Below are 20340 nucleotides of genomic sequence, written 5' to 3'. Positions count from 1 at the left end.
TTACAAAAAAATAATTTGGGATGCCAGGTTGTGGAACATATTTAGCTAGCTCATTCATCCATCAGGAAGACCCATCCAATGGACTGTTCAACCACTCATCTTCTGGCAAAGGGCTGGAGAGCATCTGGAACAGAATCCATTTCTAAACCAGTTTTAAACAACAGTTAAAACTGCGGACTTGATGCATTATTGCACACTTTGCAAGTGTGCTTTGGCATTGGAATCTCACAACTCAGTCCTGGCTGGCCGCGGTGCAGATGCTGAGGGCCCCTCCCCTCCCGCAGCAGCAGCAGCATAATTGGGACTTTACCGTCTGTCTTTCCCGCAGCGAACTGCCACAGAGTAACCAGCCACCCAACACACGCACACACACACACGCACACACACACACACACACACACACACACACACACACACGCACGCACGCACACACACACACACACACACACACACACACACACACACACACACACACACACACACACAGACAGCCAGAGTGCACCAAGAGTTCAAGAGCGCTAGAGTGTGTTTGACTACAATTAAGGGGAGTGGAAGTATTTTGAGGCAGTATTCAGTTTATCCATCCACGTTTCTTTCGGTCGGGACGAGGTTTCGCAAGTGTCTATCCATACGTTTGGTTACTTTACTCTATGCGTCAGGCAATTGAGCAAAGTGACGCTGCTGTCCACAGCGAGGACATGTGTTGCATGTGAGAAGACACGGAGTTGAATACGCAGGTAAGATAACGACAACAACGGTAATGGAAATCACGTGCAGTTGATTTAAAACGTATAACTTTGAGTTAGCCTACTGTTTTTCAGTTTATGTTTACTCAGCTATTGCCTTTCCCATCTGTTGCTTTATAGTAATTAACCTAACTTTTGAGGCTATTAAAGTAACCTAGCCGATACAGACATCTATCAGTAACGTTACACGTTTTATTTAACTTCATCTTCTTAGGCAATATAATGTTTTTGACACAGTACCGTTTGTATATTTGTATGCATTTTTAGACTTTCCCCCGCTACACTTACATATCTTCCTTTACCGTTGATGTGTCTATCTATCATATCCCGACTCTAAGTTCTGCAGAACATCTTTCCTTAATTTCACCCTTAAAAACCAGGATTTCATACATGTGTCTCCAAAATGTCAACGTTTAATGGTTCTGAAGAGCTTTGTTTAAACCATGGTGACAATTAACTTTTCACATAATACTGTAATTCCAGATATTATATGAAGAATGTTAATCAACCTGCAAGGTACAAGTAATCCTTTTGAATTACTGGAATTGTAAAAATCACAAATCTTTGTAATACATGCTATTTATGAGACAGCCGTAATGTGTTTTTAACAGTGCTAACACTAATGGGTTTCTATGAATAAAAGCAGTTTTGTGATATTAATCTATATATATATAAATGTAAGTTGTGAGTTGCAGGATGTTAGGATACCGAATGTGTGGGTGTTTGGAATATTTTTATTTTTGAGGAGGGGGGCTCCAAATACCCTCAAATTGAATGTGACACACACTTAAACTGCCAGGTCCTCTTCAATGACCCAAAATATTCACATTGCGGATCTACAGTACATCAAACGTGCTGCAGTGAACATATTTGCTTTACTTTTGGAGCTCACTGCACTGTGTGCATTTCTGTGGTTTACTGTGCAGCATACAGGAATTAAGAAACACTCATGTGGGTTTAGTGGTGTAGTTATTAAACCATCCTTCCCCTGTCTGTATACCTAACAGTCTCAAGGACCCACTCTCCACTTACTGCACTTCTAAAGCTTTTTCTAACTCCCTACAAGGCACTTTGGGTTGAGGGGGTGTTGTGAAAGAAGCAAATAAACTATTGAAGGGAGGCAGAGAGAGGAAGCGATGGAATTTGTGTGGTTATTGATTTCTCTTGCCGTTTCAGGGCTTTCGATCAGCATGACTGGGGTAAATAAATGATTTCTGCTTCGGGCCACAGAAAGGCAACTCAGAAAGTCTTGAATCTGATTTTCTCCTTTAAACATTGTCCAATCATTATGCCACTCAAGTAGTGTCTGCTGGGCATACTTAATGCAGACTGCTGTATACACAGCAACTGTGGATAGGAGCAAGCTAAGGACTGCTGCTGACATCACAAGATGTGAATGTATGCTAATAATCTTTGAGGGCTTTGAAGGGACTTTTGAAAAGTGACAGCAAACTTTGAATCTGTATTGTAGTCTTATTTCCGTGAGAGCTCTAGTATGGTTGGGAAAGTGGATTTCATAATAATGTGTGTCTGGGTGAAGGGTTTATGTAGCATATGTGGGTACCTTTGTTCACTGTATCAATCACTTCAAACCCATGCTGTGCTAACCCTGAGCCTCCTGTGTGCTTTTATCCACTCCTGTTCTGTAATTCGTGTCTGGACTGATCATTACCCTAAAAATCACAGCAACAATATTCAGCTGTGTTTTGAATGGCCTACAGCACCATTCCTGCGCTCTGTGACAACGTCATGCCGTTCATGCCGAGGCTTGGACGGTGATGAAAATGAAAAACTGAAAGAGTTCTTTCTCAAAACTAATTTTTTTCGGTGGAAAGTGTTATTCAAACATACTTGTAGTCATGCTGCACACTAGCCTCACCTTAAATGGTCATGTTTCCAGAGATCCTTCAGTGCACACAGACAAAGCAGCTAGGGCACCTTTACTGCAGCAGTGATGTGATTAGTTTAAAGAGTCTACAACGGCTAGGTGCCAATGACTTGCAGACAGACAGTCCGGCTGGGTATGCCTGCTCTGTCTCTAGGGTTGGGTATCGTTACCGGGTTACCGGTGCTAAAACGTTGCTTTTAAAACAATGTCGGTGCCTAAACGGTGCCTGAACTGATACTTTTTTTTAAAAAGTAAAAAAAAAAAAGAAGAGCTCTAAATAACAGTCGGCGATATTTAAGAACGACTTGTTTATTGCTAAGGCCATATGGTCAAAATTAAATGATTTATTAATAATGTAATAACAATAACATAACGATAACTTACTTCACCAGTAAATTGCTGGTAAATGACAAAAACAACCACCAGATGGGAAAAGGGTATTTTACAAAAACTTTGAATGCACCACGGGGCTTAGGCTACCAGTTTCAGTGAACGCACCGCATTGTCTGTGTTGTTTTTCCGACAACGGCAGCTGCAGACTGTTACGTCCCGGTGTTGGAATCCTCTACTTTACACCATTTAATGTTAGCTGTCAGCATTTAAACCGTGTTTAATCCAGCTACTAGCTAACAGTAGGCTAACGTTACCTGCTGCCAAGTGTTAACTAGCGTCATGTGGAGCGATGCTTCTGTTGCCTGTAATGTCGGTTTCGGATCATCAGAGGGCAATGCAGGCATTTAAGTGGCACCTAAATGAGGCCCCGAAATTGCTATTCAGTTCGGTGGATACTGGTCGTTTAGGAGGCACCGTGTTTCAGTGGAGTGGTCTCCGTGTTTTCCTTGTCTCTACTGAACTGTACTGGAACTGGTGTAGAGCTAACCACTTAACAGAAGCCCGCCTAGGACTGAGAAAGAACAGTAGAGTTGCTTCCCACATTTGGAAAAGACAGTAATGCTCTTGAGAGGAGTTGTTGCATAGCATACATGGGTGTACCTGTATCCTCAGGCCATCAGGAGACAAGTGAGAGCACTTACAACTGTCAGTCATTGTTTTCATGCCTTATTGCTCCCATCTGCCTACCTCAGGATGGTATCAGCTTACCTACGCACATATGTTCATGCATGCAGACTCAGACACATTCAGAGTTGCAGGCCCGGGTCATGCCCTGTTCAGCATGTGCAGAGTTACTTGTTATGTTGTCCCTTATCAACAAACCTATCGGCATGTGTTTCTATATGCCGTTGTCTCTTGAATAGCCTCTCAACTTTGTTTCCACTTTATTGTTTTCCGTTACCATCCTCTCTATTGAAATGAGTTAAACCACAGATCCAGTATCACTTCCTGCTCCGGCTCTTCCACCTTTCCATTCACCCTTGGTGTGAACAGCAGACCAGAGCTGACACCGTCCCAGAGCTGTGGGCTCAGTTGTCCCCTTACAAAGATTGAAGGATAAAACAGCAACATTGAACATAAAGCAAGTCTTTAACAAAGGCAGCACAAGCACTATAATGTGTCTTTGGTGTATTTGGTTACCATACCAGAAGTTGCCCAGAGTATTCTCTTACCAGTTTTTTTCTTCTTCCTGATAACAGCTTAGAGAGGGACAACATGTGGACAGACAGGACCTCAGGGTTGGAATGTTATCCATATCCTTAGGATTTTCTCCACAGACATACTCTTCACCTCTAAAACGGAAGAAATTCCACTGGAATGTTGTCTCATCTGGGCAAAACCATTCACTGATTTCATGCATAGAGGTTTCAAGCAAAGTGTGATTTTCATGAGATGTCTGTTATTTTGAATGTGGTGTTGTGAATGTGTTTATGTGATGCAGAACAGGGCATGAATGGTTCATTCTGACAAAACCTCACATAAACTCTTTTACTAGGGCATTGGAGTTAACTGTCAGAGTTGTTTAGTCTTGTGAGGGGCATTCTGTAATCAGACAGCTTATGGAATTCTGATATATAGGATTAATTAGCAGGTAAACGGCTGCAGGAAATACAGACTTTCCTAATGGCAAGGGATCAAATGATCCCTGTTCTAGTCCATGGAGAGGTATTAGATATCCTTTTTGTACTATGCGTTCATTCATTATTTAGGGCTAATTTACTGCTGCATTTTCAACTTCAAAGCCCATCTCTGTCTGTATCACTTTATTTGGATGATTACATTTTGTTCGCAAGGGGATATTTCGGCAATTTATTTTGCATTCATTTTTTGGAGTGATATGTAATTTCCCAAGAGATACACATGCTGTGCTGATAGATACGGTGTTTTCCTCAGATAAGGTGGGGAATTGATTTTTTCGGATAACATGTAAAAAGAATCGCAGTTTGCTGCCCAGATGTTTACTTTATGACTTGAGTAAACAAATTTGAGAAAAAAAATTGTAAGTGATACAATTAAAGTTACCAAAAAGCTTTAGTGTAACAGTATGCAGGTTGAGGTTTTTGATCTCAGTCCAGAAAACAAGGATCACATGTTTCATATTTACTTTCTGTCTGGCAACAGTTAATTCTCTGCGTACAGTTAAACACCATGAGAGCTGCACCAAGTGTGGCATGGGTTAACATTATTAAGGCAAAATATTTTAAACAGAAGTTAGAAGACATTGATGTTGGACCCTTCAGATCAATATTAATAGTTGTTATTCACAGAATTTTGAACAGTGCTGACGTTTCTATTTTACTTTGTTTCTAGAAGTCTATTAGCTTGTGATGGAAATAAAATATACCGTATATGACAGTGCCAAGACAGAAATCAAAAGACTGCGCTTGTATTTGAACAGTGTTTTGTTTCCTTCTTTACTGCCATCTATAACTGGAGTTATAGCCAACAGAACAACTTTAATGCTCCTTGCACAGTACACATATGCTTTATAGTTTGTGTTTAGTGAACACACAAACAGTTTGGCCTGGTGGCTGTCCTGTATTTTCCCTTTGTGACATAAACTCACACAGACTCACAGGAGAGTTACATGCTTGCTTAAATGCAAGGTTAAACAAAAAAAAGATGATTGACTGTTGCCAAGAAAAACAACCAATGTCTTGAGAGTTAGAAACAATTACCTATGTTGTTCTGCCAGGTCAGTGCCTGTGGTCGGGGAATAAAGACAAATAGCCGTGAATGCACTCTGTCCTGTGGAGATGGAGGGGTTTGATAATAGTGTACTCTACAGGGCAGCCGGGTGTTGCTAAATGCCTCATTAGGGGTGGTCTCTGTGTGAGAATGCCCATGGCCAGAGCACTTCTTCACCATCTGCTCCTTCCTCAGATCGGCTGACAACTTCTGCTGGGAATATTGTTTCATTTAAAGGTTTAGCTACAGTACTTTACATAGCATCTGAATAATATATTTTGGATCATTGTTAATTAATGGCTGCTGGTGAAATGGTTGTTTTATGGCAAATGTACACCGTAATTGTTTGATGTTGAGCCCAAATCGGAAAAGCCTGTATATTTGAGGATGTGTCATCTATAAGATGCTATATTTTGGGCTGAGATCAGATGCCAGCAGCGCATAATTGGCTGCTAGCTTTAAATCTGTCACCATCGCCATCAGGATTGTTTCCCATCACCCCCTGCACCGTGTGCCGGCCATGCTGCCAAAGACAACAGGGACTCTAGCCGCCAGGAAACAGGGGTGTTAGCTTAACCCACATGGCACAAGCTGTCTGTTTCTTCTCTTTCGCACCTCTCACTCTCTCTCACTCTTTTTCCTCTATCTCTCTTTTCATCTCTATTATTCAGCCTTTCCGAAGTATTGACTGACTGGCAACACATTATGTCCTTCCATGCTATATTGCATGACGATCTCCTGTTGACATCCTTTTCTCAACAGATGGAGAGTTTTTAATGCTCCTCTTCTAAGATTTGAGCTTTCTCCTTTGTTTGGGACATATTCTTGTGCTAAACAGGCCTGTACTGCTGATAGATGTAGGCACTCAAGCGGTAAAGAGAGATACATTACTCGAACGCTACTCACATGGGTGAGATCGTGTCACTGCTCCCCTGAAGATACTGCAGGGAGGATGAGCACCACCACCAGCACTATCACTGTCGCTCACACTCGCAGTGTGCAAAGACCGCACAGATTTAAACCTGCTCACTTTCTCACTCTCTTTGCTGATTGCCCATCCATCACACACAGCTCTTTATCTCTGTTTCCAACCCTGAAGGTGTGAAGGTGCCTCAATTTGTCATCTTAAGTAAACAGCAGTCTGTTTATCAGGGTCTAATCCTCTCCAGTTTAAAGCTACGGGGCGCTTGAATGGGTGCCACTCTGTCCTGATGCTCCGTAATGAACTCAAGTTTCGAACACCAGATGCCAAAACTGGACAAGGAAAATAAATAAAGTGAAATGACTTTTACAGCTTGTATCTGTCTGCCAACATGTCATGCAAATCTGTGTACGTAGGCATGAATGCATGTATGTTCTCAGAATGTCAACTTACAGTATATAATTTTCTTGGCACTGCATAGACAATATTGTCCCAATACATTTGTCCCAAAAGGTGATCTTCTCTCTATCTGTTCAATTCTTCCAACAGGAAGCAACATGCTTGGTTTTAGTATTTGAGATGTGTGAATTTTCCACATCAGATCTATTAATTTAGGTTGACATTGTTTATGTTGTCACTAGACAGGTTGATAGTGTTATCTGAAATGGGGGTGGAAGGAAAGTAATAAGGGAGAAGTAGCAATAAGGCCTTAGGGGGGAGGCATTCTTTTGATGCATTCATTAATTTCTTCATCGATTGTTTGGTTAATTAATAGCTAGATGGCTGTGGAATGTGCAGGAATGCAGGTTTAAAAAGACTGTTCATACTTAGTTGCTCTTTGGGTAGAGTGTTGCACTACATCCACAACAATTCTGATTAAGGGTAAGGTTACATGAGGTAACAATGCATTCCAATGTAGTACAGTGCACCACTTGTCTTGAGGTGGCACAACACACAACCAATATGTGTGTGTAATTATGCTGATTAGCACCTGAATCAAAGTCAATCAGTAACAATAAGTTAAGAAAGTAATCACAGTGAATATTCATAGATACCTATAAATAATTTGATACTGGTTCCTTGCAATAATTTTTAGTTTTAGGCACAACTTGTTCGTTAATTAGCACTTTGTTCTTGATTTTATTCTAACTTGTCTCTTGATATTAAATGTTACCAAAAAAAAACTTCCACTCTGCAGACTCTTAACCAGCAGTTGCATGCTTCCTTCATACGTCCTTTAAAACCTATGTCCTGTTATGATCACATTTGCATGTTTGAAAGAGTGTAGTTACTGTATATGCTCATCACATATACAGTGCAAGGCTATTGGAAATCAGAGAGTAACCAAACCACAAATGTATTTAAATGGACAATTTTTTAATTCCAGTTAGATTTTTGTCAGTTCCAAATGACTGCGATTGAAACATTGTCACATTTGCATATTTCTAATGTTTAAATGTTAGAGTTCCCCACTGAATATCAACCAATAAAATGTCCAGTTTCTTACAGAATGAATTTACTTTGTCCTGTGTTCAATTAGTGCACATCGCTCAAGTTCTCCTTGCTTATTAGTGCCAGAAAAGCTAGTGAGCATTCCCATGACTGTTAACTCATACGTCTCACTTTCCGTTGAGTGTGAACTAATGATTGTGCTACAGGCATCATTAATGCACTGTGAAGTCCCAGACAGGACGTGGCCCATTTTTTACAGGACATAAAGGTGGAGCTGACAGGGTCATTGGCCAATGCTAAAACTATTGGCAAGTATCATTTAGCTAAAGAATTAAATGAGTTATCCAGGTCAAAAGAAGACAGAGGAGAGAGAGAAACTGAAAAAGGCATGGCCGAGTGAAAGATAGTAGAATGTGACTGTTTTGTTAGCCTGACCTTTGTTTTAGGCAAACAGATTTAAAGCAGACACAAAAGGGAAGCCAGTGACAGGCAACAGCTGATGTAGGACGGGTAAAGAGAGGGGACATGCCTGTAGGGCTCCATGGTGAAACGACTGAATAGTCACAACAGAATCCTGTGTACATATCCTGCACAAAGTTAGATGAGACACACAGTCATGCAGACACACGCACGCACGCACGCACGCACGCACACACACACACACACACACACACACACACACACACACACACACACACACACACACACACACACACACTTATGATTGCTCCTCCCTAGCTTGACTCTTCACTCCCGTCTCTTTCCAGGGTTGCAGAAAAGGACAGAGTGAAAACTGAACAAGACCACTCCACACACCATGAAGAAAGGGGACTCTGGTAATCAGAGTCTGAATGAAGTTAGGGCTCTGCACTGCATGTCTGGCAGTAATTATGAGGGCAAAGGGAAGATAATTAAGGTACCATCCCATCCAGGGGTCCCATTGGTGGTACTGATCTTGTTGGCCACCCTCCCTTTTGGAGCAAGCATCAAACAAAGTGTCCCCAGGGTTAAACTCAGCCACAGAGGTAAGAACTGAAATATTGTTGATTTGTCTGTTAATTGTATTGTTTTTACATATTTACATTTACTTTGATACTTTTGTATTATTACAGTATGTGTCCAGGGCAGTCTTAAAGCTAAATACAATTTTGGGTAATTTGAGGTTTGAGGATATTTTACCTCATGCCAACAACTTTCGTCAGCATGTGCACTGGCACCTAGATGGAATTATAGTTATAGCTACATGAGATTATGACCCTGTTGACTCATACCTATGAAGCTCTTGAATTTGTTGTCGTTTTCAGCCATTCAGTGTGCATCTTCAAAGGCTATGTCTAGCTTTATCTTTCTCTCTTCCTGTAACATTGTCTTCCCTTGTCTCTATTTCTCATGTGGCTTTGTGCACACAGCCAAGAGGAAAAGTGAAAAGAGAGATTAGTACACTCAGTTGCACTGTTAAAGTAAATGGTCTTTAAAACAACACTGTAAAGAGAGATCTAAGACTCACTTGCTGATCCATTTGCCAACCTCATAATGTTCCCTTCTCACTTTTTCCTTAAACATGAACACAACATATAAATCTTTATTTCATAAACCTGCAATCACTTAATAAAATACAGTGTTGTTGCAGTCCAGTCCTATATGTTTAATTCACATGCAGAACATACATTTCATGTGGATGCTCTTGGTTCATAACAGACTGTCGTTCAAACAGTGCACTGTGTTCATGTGTTTAGTTTTGCGTCAGCTGTTTACTTTGTGCCACCGGGGGGAAAGCTGAATTATTGCTCCCTTTAAAACCCATTCTAGACTCCAGTGCAAACTTTACTTCAAAGTCTCCATCCCTCATGCTATGTATTAGCTACAAGAAACCACAAAAATGAACTTCAGTCTTGCTCCATAAAATTGAATCCCTACTGTGACCTAAAAGTAAACTCCCTCTGTCTTCAACCTCCAAAAGCTCTCTTCTGGTCAAAGGCTTCCAAAACCTATGGCTGGAAATAGAGACACGTGTATGTCTTGAGTGTCCAAAATAAATATATGTAAGTAGCTGAAGGAATAATGATTGCTAGGGACAGTGTTTACTCAGCAGTTAGGCTAGTATTTATCTCTACAGTTTATCTCATTTAATGTTTGTTCCAAACCAACCAAAATAAATCTGTTCATCATTTCATATATGATTGAATTTTAATGGGGCCATATATCTGAGACGTTACATTACGTTACATGTCATTTAGCTGACGCTTTTATCCAAAGCGACTTACAATTGCTATATATGTCAGAGGTTGCACGCCTCTGGAGCAACTAGGGGTTAAGTGTCTTGCTCTGGGACACATTGGTTGATGTATGTACACTAAAGGCATATGTCATATCCACTGCGCCATCACCACAACTTTGATACTCTATCAGGGTGTGTCTCTTGGCTTCGACTTTGAGCACACGGCTGAGTAAACTTTACTTTTCAGTCAAGAGGCGAATCTGCAGTGGTTTCCTTTGGACCTCAGATTAACAACAGTAGAACAATGCCCATTTTTGGCTCTCTCAGTCAGAATGACTGAAGCAAAGAAGAATCTATCAAAAGCAAACCCATCTCCAACCCAGTGTGCACATCATGCACACATCTTGTCATCATCTCATCAGTGCACACTCTTCAAAAGCAACACCACCCAGCAGAGATCACTCTTCAAACATAGCATCGCCCTCCTGTGAAAAGCACGGCTTTAATGAGTGAAGGGTGAAATGATCAAAGTGAAATCATCCCTGATTGAGTGAACACCTAAAAAACAACTGCCTTCTACTCCAAACTTATAAACTTTCCTCTAAAAAAACACATCTCGAGGGACAAGTTTAAGTTTCATCTAGAGTCACAACATAGACATTGTGGCCTTCTGCCAAATGAGACGTAAAATCATCTGGTTTAAATATTTTTCATACGCTGCACATTCATATTGTTGGTATGCCTTTGTTTCTAATGCGTGCCCAAAGGGACTAAGTTACACCACATGCATTCTATCCTTAGTCTTGTGGCCTGTATTACTCAAAAGCTAGTTCATTAGTTACAGTAAGAAGACAATTTTAGGGACAATTTTCTTACTGTTAACAGTTGATCCAAACCTAACCTCAATTTAGTGAACTCATTTTGGCTGTTCTTGAGCTCATCTTTCTTGGTTTCTTTGTTTATACATTCTTATCAACAATCCTAGCTGTGACGTGACTCCTACGCTGCTTATTAATAATCGCAGGCCTGGATCATGCAACATGAAAACAGCGGCCTTATTACAGCTAGCTTAATGCAGGGTACAACAATCGATAGGTTCTTCTAATGAATATTGTTTTAATTCATGCTTAAAAGATGTGACTCTTCTTCCAGCCCATATGGCAGATTCATTAACAGCATCATTACAGCAATGTATCTTTTCGACCTAATCCTCTTATAATTCAACATTCAGACAAAAGGAAACGATGCAGCTGTGTAAGGTGGTCTGCACTTCTACAACGGCAGACGTCATAGTATTATAGAGCTTAAATAGTTTGTCAGCCTAAACCTGGTGGCAGCAAGTCATGTCTTACTCACATAAATGTGTGGATGAGAGTGCCTCAGAGCTCCAGCTGAGGAACTAATCAAGAGCTGTTAAGGAAGATGAGGGCTTTCTTCTCTGGAGAAATGTGTGGAGCACTATGCTAAGCGGCAACAGATAAGCAGGCTGTTTCAGTGGGCTCATAGTGCTACGTGTTTACAGAGCAGATTAGCATTAGCCAAGGGCTAGCAGGCCTAATCTCTCTGTGAGTTTTCTGGGGGCATGATGTATGTATAGGGGTGAGAGATATGAGCATGTGGGGGTGCTTTGTGTGTGAGCTGCTGTATAGGAGGAGGTATTAACCAGGATTGCGTGGTGTGGAGGGGTCCTAGAAGTTCAAATATTGAGGGTTGGTAACCTCTCCAATCCTTCACACCAAGAGGGTAATCACAATGTCAATCCTTTCAGAGTGACTCCCACAGGACTCCCCCACATTGAGCCAGTGTTTATTCAAGGCATGTTGCTATACTGGTGCACTGAAAAGAGCCTGGTGATAGAAGAGATTTCCTTAGATCAAGTAGATCAAGGACACAGTACTGAGCTGAGAATGTAGTCAGTGTTCAGCTCCCAGAAATGGACCATGGAAGCTGGGAGACCAAACGATACCAACGCAAACACAGCAATACAGTATATTTTAACTCTTTATATACAGTTTATTTAAAGGTTGAGATGTCGTGAAAAACTCAAATTGTCAGTGCAGTACACCTGGAGTGCCTACCAACCAACAAACTGTGAAATAAGACAACCCAGTGGGCTGCCTAGGTCACAAAACATCAGAGTCAACAAGCCAGCCTTAAAAAGAAGCATTTTGAACAAAGGGTGAATACAGGTGTATTGAGACAGACAGTATGAAAAAAATGTGTTTTTCTAACATAAAACCATGTAAACATGTTCTAGTAGAACCCCAAAAGTATCAACCTGAAAATGAGCATGATATTTGTCCTTTACAGTGTTACCACTATAAATCTTATTGAAGTCAACAGCAAACGATACCATCGTCTTATGAGTGAGCAACAGGTTTTCCACCTGCCCTTTTCATGATCTAATCTCACGTTGCCCATGACAGGCATACCGTGCAGCCACAGCTCATGTTTATGAAGATGTTCAGTCATCTGCAAATGAGGTCTAGTCAGGAAAGTACTGGTAGAGAGACAGATAGTTTTACAATAAATAAACCCCTGCCTCCTTTTAAACAGCTGTTTTTAAAGTGAGAGATGTCTTCATGGTTAATGAAGTAGCTATGAAAATACCCTGATAAAGATATCTGATAATGCATCCACTGAGGTAGTGTGCCGTCTAATTTTTCTGCTACTGTATCTCTTCTCTATCAGCATGTAAAGCTAAGGTGTTGAACCACAGAGGATTAGGCAAGTTTCAAGTCAAGCCAAGACACATTTTTTTGTCTTGAGGAAACCCAGTGCTTGTCTTTGGGATTTCTGTATCAGTGAACTGAAGAGAATAAGTTCAATTTAACAGCGTAATCCTGCTGACATAATTTTTCCAATGTACTGTAATTCAATTCTAGATGGTGTGTTTTTAAAAGTAAGCTCTATGCATACACTGTACTGCAGGGATTTATTAATCTCTTTGTTTGTCTCTCTGCCTGTCTGTCACTCTCTCTGGGCCAGAACTGCTGCAAGCCGGCAGTGTATCTCTGTTTTTGGGCCCCTCCGATGGCCTCCACTCCCACTCGCTGCTGCTGGATGAGGAGAGAGGTCGTCTTCTGTTGGGAGCCAGAGATCACATCTACCTGCTTGACACTGACAATCTGGCCAGAGCCCCCAGAAAGGTACGCTATGCTGTGAAGAGCACAGAATGTGCAAATTATATATATATATATATATATTATGCTTTTGGGCTTTTTTCCCTTTCCTTTATTGTGTTATATATCTTTTTGTGCACATTATAGGTTTACAAAGTGAAAAAGCCCAAAGTCCACCCAAAGGGACTTACCATCTTCCAGAGGAAACACTGTTCACAAACTGCTCTATTGTAGTCCAGCCTTTACTTCTGTGACAAACGTTCGTCACTTTGTAACACACGTTATAATGCTCGCCTAGCTGCTAGCGTGGCACACCCTCATACTCTGCAACTGACAACCTAGCTGTGCTTACCTAGGTACTGCGCATGTGCGACTCCCAACAAAGATGGAACAGAAGTGTTATACCTCACTCTGTAGCTAAAACAGAGAGCTCAGCACACAGGGTGAAAAGAGGAGCTGCAGCAATGTGCAGTACAACAAAAATATGGTGTTTTTTGAAAATGAAACCACATAAACCTTTTCTGGTACATCCTCTAAATACATTTATAGTATGAACCTGAAAATGAGCATAATATGAGCACTTTAAGGTTGTTTAGGTAGACTTCAAAGTGTTTACAGCAGTTTTAAGAATCTCCACACCCTGTGACAGGAGGATAATGTGACTGTAAGAAATTCAAGTTTGAACAGGATATGGAGTATCTCCTCCACACACTGTAAAGGTCCCAATCCCCAGGTGTGCAAACTCATGCTTGGAGTCCCTTGAGACACCCTAATAACCTCTGTTATTTCCTGTGAGCAGCTCATTATTATAGAGACAGCCCACGCTTCAGCTCTTGACACTTATACCTGTCTTGCCATTAATTGGGGTGATGTAAGGTATTTTTCCCCCATGTGTTGTACTCAACTGTGTATTGTTTTAGAGAAGAGCTCACCTTTCAGTCAACAGCAGTCTAAAACTGTCTGTCTGGCGAGGTCAGGGTCATCATGTTATAGGGCACTCACACAAGTATATACATATTTATGGAGTATGCAAGTTCACCCTTATGCAAATACACAAACACACAAATGCATTTAGAAGGATGCCATATGTTCAAAATTGTAGGACTGAGTGTGTGTTTATGCAGCTGAGATTGATCTGCAAGTATGATGACAGTGTGACGTTTATCTGGTTGTTTTAACTCTTAGTCTGGCTTTTTGTTACCTCTCTGGTTACTGATACTGATGCCGGGGAGATATGCACCAAAGGTCCAATTCCCTCTGCCCTCTGGGCCCAGCTCTTCACAGTGAATTTGATCTAGAAAAGCAATATTGGTGTTCATCAGTTAATGATGAGGCATACCTTGAAGAATGGACCATCAGGCACTAAAACACGACCAAATATTCTGCAAGCAAACGTTCCAGTTGTTTCTACCTTGATTTTCAGGAGATAGCTGCTATGTCATAAACTTTTTTCCACTGTCTTTAATATATTCCCATATGCTGGGGTAAAACTAGACCACAGATCACTTCATATTTTAAACTTCATACTGTTTTAAAAACAGCCCTTCACAGGCCCCACACCGTACTCAGTCAACACATCACGTTGTAACACTAGTTTTCTGTATGAATTCCTAGGCGGCATGCACTGATTTGGAATCATGAGATGTTTTGATTTTTTTGACGGTGTGTTTGTATGCGTATTCAGGCTCTGTAGACCCATGAATAAGTTTGGCGATAGCTCTCCTTGGTAGGATTTAAGGGATGTAATACGCTAAGCACATAAGCCTGTTATAACACATGTGTGAACATGGCGGAATACATTGCATGGACAATGGATGTTATACGTCCATTGCTCTCTCGTACCAGCACATGGAGGTGTTAATTATTGTACAACTGAGATCATTTGTACAATAATCCCTTAAAATGTTACAGATAAAGTCGAGGAGCGAACATATTCCAACGCTCATTTAATTTATATCGCAACTTTATAACATAACAGTGGAACATGTATAGCCCAAAGGGAATTAAAATACAATATGGAAATAAACCATACGAGTTCACCGGGAAACAGAAATTGAATTTTTACAGTAAAAGCTAAATATTGTGTCTCTTAAAGGAATTTGATACAGAATAAAGAACTGGCTTGCCTGAACTTCTCTGGCAGTTTGTTTCAGAGTTAAAGGGGCCCCGATGGCAAATTCCTGGCCTCCTTTGGTTTTTAGCTTTTAAGAGCCACTCTTGGGCTGCACTTAGGCTCATATCTGGTTAGGGGGTCAGGAGCTTACTCAGTAGTACCCTTTAAAGTGATCCATAAAATCTTATATTCTACTCTAAAGTGCACAGGTAGCCAGTGTAGAGATGCTATAACAGGAGTATTATGTACTCTCCTTCCAGATGTTGTGTGAAGTCTGGCTGCTGCATTCTGAACCTACTGCAGCTCAAACACATTACATTGTTATTTTATTGGCTTAAAGGGTTATAGCGCTTTGCAATAGCAGAGATTGGCGGAGATTTAATGAACGTGTAAATGGCAGTGTTCAAGTTCTTTGATTGAGTGACAGCTCACATACGACATTATGAAATGTAAAATGTTTTCTCTTCTTATTTACCTGTCATTAGATTCACTGGCCTGCTCCCCGGGACCGAGTGGATATGTGCAAACTGGCAGGCAAAAATGCAAATGTAGGTCATTTAGATTCTAAGTATATCTGTGTGTTGTAATATACAGTATACCTGTTCAATCCGACATCTTATAATTGTTCATCCTTGCTTTTTCCTAGTTGGAGTGTGCTAACTTTGTCAGGGTCCTCCACAACTACAATCGAACACATGTCTATGCCTGTGGGACAGGATCCTTCCATCCCAACTGTGCTTTCATTGAAATCACTGGCCGCAGAGAGGTAAAGTAGATATGAGCGAGTGAATGTCAGCAGGGATAATTTTGACACAAGTTCAGGAGTTGGATTTAAATTAGCAAAAGTTTCATATTATCTCTTTTTTCGTCTCCCAGGATGGCGTGTTTCAACTGCTGTCTAGGACAGTGGAGTCTGGCAGATTGAAATGTCCTTTTGATCCCTCGCAGCCATTCACCTCAGTCCTCACAGGTAATACGAGCCATCACACAACACTCACACAACATGGCTATCCTCTGCCTGCCTTATCTGTTGTGCAGCATGTTATTGCTAAATAAATGATGCTTCTCCTCAAGTTTCCACTCAGTTGTTGTATTCATGTGTCTGTTTTCCCAGCACTTTTCTGCAAATGATTTACTCAAGAAAGAGGCAAGCAGACAGTTTTCAGTCAGCAACACATTCACTTGGCAGAGCCTTGTAAACACAAGTGCTTTAGAGCCTTATCTGTCTTTCATATGTTTGTTTCTTGAAATGTTTCTCAGTCTGTGTTTTTCTATGTAGGTTCACTGAGGTAAGCCTATGTAATGCTAAAAGCTAAACAATAATATCTGTTTTTTGTTTTTGTGGTGTACATGTTGAATAGGATTGTAAGATGCTACTGCTATTTGACCTTTTATGTACAATAATGTTCTATATGTGCTGATTTTACTATTGCATATAGTAATGTCATGACTGATTGACCTGTGTCTGTAATTGGTCCAGATCAGTACCTGTATGCGGGCACATCATCAGACTTCCTGGGCAAAGACACAACTTTCACACGCTCCCTTGGCCCTCCACCTGACCAGCACTACATACGCACAGACATGTCTGAAGAATACTGGATCAATGGTACGCACATGCTTGCACATATCCACATTAGCACGCTGAGTGCCCTCAAAACCTGTTATTGCTTTTTCTCCAAACTTCCAGCCTCTCTACTGATACAAAGAGCCCCTCTGTGCCCTCAGGATGGTTATTGACATTCCAGTGCGGAGGAAACAGCCCACTTATTCATTTAGCTGGAACTTTTATATGAATGCCATAGCTGAACAGGGACCACACCTACAGGGGAATTTACAGTGTTCCACAAAATGCAGGGTCTTAGTCACACAACCCTATAGCCACACACACATTTACACACACACACACACACGTACGAATGGACGGACGCACGCACGCACACACAGGCATGCACAGTCATCACTGAAGAGGGAGTCGACTCTCTCTGTATACATCTCCAGTCTTGAGTGTTTTACAGCCACTGATGGGTTGTCATGTATCAACAGTTGTCACCGGGATCTAAATCCTTACACATGGTCTCCACATTTCACAACCACACAGTCAGAGATGTTTGGAGTAATTATGTCTCTCTCTCTCTCTCTCTCTCTCTCTCTCTCTCTAAGTATGTGTATAGAGTGCATGTGTTGGTGCAGGGCAGGCAGAGAGAAAGAGCACATCCCGCCTTGCAGTCTTTCTATTCCTGTGAGCCTCGTGGAACATCTTTCCAGTGCTGCAGGACTAACAATGACCTTCTGTCGAGTGTGTTAGCAGTCGTACATTAAGCTGTTCCAGTTGGGGAATCACCCTGGTGTTTGGCTCGGCTTCTAGAGGTTGAGCTAATGTTGATGTAATGTCACTGCAACACTTAAGCCTGTAGACTGTAGTCCCCGCCTGAATCAAGACACTGATGGCAACATGCTGTTGATCCCCACAGGCTTTTTCCTACGTCATGTTTTATTGTCCATGTTCTTCGTGTCACACTGTTCAACATTATAAAATAGTAATTACTCATCATTCTTAGTATTTGTTTTTCTGATGTCTGTACTGTAATTCACATAAGATCAGCCCAGAAACCCTTTGATAGTATTGCTATTAGTAATAGTAACTGCACCACATTAATTTATTATGCATTTGACAATTATACTAATACTTGCATTGCGATCCATCGCACTTGCACATGACACAAATCACGTCACACTCCAGCAAGGAAATAGCAGACGTATGTAGCCTAGTACGAAGATGTCCGTGGGCAGAGACTCAAGAGAACTCGAGCAAAATGTCCCAACCAAGCACCAGCAAGGAAGTTGGTAGCCAGGAAGACCAGCCAACCCTTGGAAAGAATTTTTTCGAAATGGTTGAATGCAAAAACAACTCCTTTTGAATGCGCTGCAAGCTCTGCGCACCCAAGTACCACAAGCTAATTGTTTCCAAAACTCACCGTCTAATTTGAAAAAGCATATTGATATTATTTTTGTTCCCTTACATTACTTTTACTTTTATACTTTAAGTAGTTTTGAAACCAGTACTTTTACACTTTTACTTGAGTAAAAAGCTTGAGTTGATACTTCTGACAACTTCTACAGAAGTCTATTTAAACCCTAGTATCTATACTTCTACCTGAGGATTGAATGTGAATACTTTCGACACCTCTGGTTCCAGCTCAAGATGATCTCTATGCCACAATGCTGCCTAACAGATACTGCCAGACAGGCTGAAAATCACAGAAAAGTAAACAAAACTGCTTTTAAACTAACCTAAAAATCCTGGCAATCACTTTGTCTATCCATACATCAAACTGTACGGCAGGTTGAGTGTGCGGCCCAAGCTTTAGTTTAGAAAATAGGAAAGGCAATATGTCAGACCTTTCTGTAGAAATAGAACAATATTGTAAATAAACATGTGCTAGGTGTAGTGTTAATGCCACCTCAAGGCTGCAGCGCATGGCAAATCCATTACCTGACTTATTTTAACACCCTCCCCTCTCTCTCTTTTCCTCACCGTGTCTTCAGAGGCCAGGTTTATATCTGCTCATCCCATTGCAGACACCTACAATCCAGATGATGATAAGATATACTTTTTCTTCCGCGAGGTGTCATGGGAAGGCAACGGCAAGAGCATCCTGTCCCGAGTGGCTCGTGTGTGCAAGGTGAGATATTACACAACAGAAGTGTACTGTAAAAAGTAGGAGCTATACAGAGGAATGGAGGTGAGGATATGACAGATGGTTGGATAGGTAGGGGAGAAAGAAGGGGTTGGAAGAATGAAAGCCCCAACTACTGTAAGATACTTGTACATGGACTTCAAGACCCAGTTGGTAATGAGAGAAATAATCCTTGGAAGATAGATAGGTGCAACATAGTGGGACTATAGAGAAAGACAGTAGGAGTGCAATACCTCTTACAGAGTGTGAGGGAGTCATAACTCCTGCAGTGATTTGATCAGATAAAGATCATTGTGTCGGCCACTACAAGAGTGTTTTATGTACCCCAGAAGGAGGCCTCTCTGATACATTCTTCTTTTGTTGTCATCTGAAAGAATCTGTCTGGGGCAGTGAATCATGGTTTTAGCCCCTTTATGGCCTGCTGACAGTGCAATCTTAGGGCTGCTGCCTACACTATCGCTGAGATTGATATAGATCTTCGCGCCATCTCATTCTCATTGTTTTTGCATGTATTCTCTATTAAAAGGGTGATAAAGAAAACATATTTTGACATATTTTGTGTGGTACCATTACATTACATGATACTATACTGGAACCTCTACTGGAACTACAAGTCATCATTCAAAGGTCTATGCTTGAAGCAAAATGCCAAACTTCAAATTCATACCCAAACCGAAGCATTTTGGTAATACAAACGTTCTCTCTGTTCAGTTGTTAGATGCTGCAAGACATTTAAGAAGCATATCATGTTTCAGTGCCTATTAAGTTCTATTTGATGGCGCTGCACAGCTGACTGAGGGCCGAATAGATTCATTATTGGGACATTTTGTATACCATACAGTGTGCCATAAGTCATTCCAAATGGGACTAGCCCACACAGCAGTTTTCCATTAGCATTCGGTGGCCTATTGCTACATTCTAAGAGAAAAGCTTTCAGCGTATTTATGACTTAAGAGTAAGCTGTAAAGCAGACTGGAAGGAGATTCCTCTGGATTACAGCCCTCTCTTTCTGCCATCTCTCTCTTTTGGTCTTTGTATTTTTCCTTCATTATCTGTGTCTTTTCCCCTGCATGTAAAAGGAGTGAGGGCACTTCACT

The 20340-nt window shown here is 41.1% G+C and overlaps 1 protein-coding gene across 2 annotated transcripts in view; it reads left to right on the top strand.

Annotated features, from left to right (window-relative positions):
• The first annotated feature begins 365 nt into the window (after positions 1-365).
• Positions 366-20340, top strand: part of sema3d (sema domain, immunoglobulin domain (Ig), short basic domain, secreted, (semaphorin) 3D) — a 34749-nt gene continuing 14774 nt past the window's right edge. The window contains exons 1-8 of one of the 2 annotated variants that reach the window (XM_078256852.1): positions 366-737; positions 8857-9114; positions 13296-13456; positions 16028-16090; positions 16189-16308; positions 16419-16512; positions 17023-17151; positions 19125-19228. In XM_078256852.1, the coding sequence (XP_078112978.1) occupies positions 8907-9114; positions 13296-13456; positions 16028-16090; positions 16189-16308; positions 16419-16512; positions 17023-17151; positions 19125-19228 (879 nt within the window). In that variant the 5' untranslated portion in view covers positions 366-737; positions 8857-8906. Of the gene's footprint in view, positions 738-8856; positions 9115-13295; positions 13457-16027; positions 16091-16188; positions 16309-16418; positions 16513-17022; positions 17152-19091; positions 19229-20340 lie in introns of both variants that reach the window. The other variant, XM_078256851.1, reaches the window with a different exon arrangement.

Source organism: Sander vitreus, chromosome 8 (genome assembly GCF_031162955.1).
Source record: "Sander vitreus isolate 19-12246 chromosome 8, sanVit1, whole genome shotgun sequence".
In the NCBI taxonomy this organism is placed as follows: domain Eukaryota; kingdom Metazoa; phylum Chordata; class Actinopteri; order Perciformes; family Percidae; genus Sander; species Sander vitreus.
Note: the sequence above shows the minus strand (reverse complement) of the source record. Positions and strands in the feature narration are given on the sequence as shown.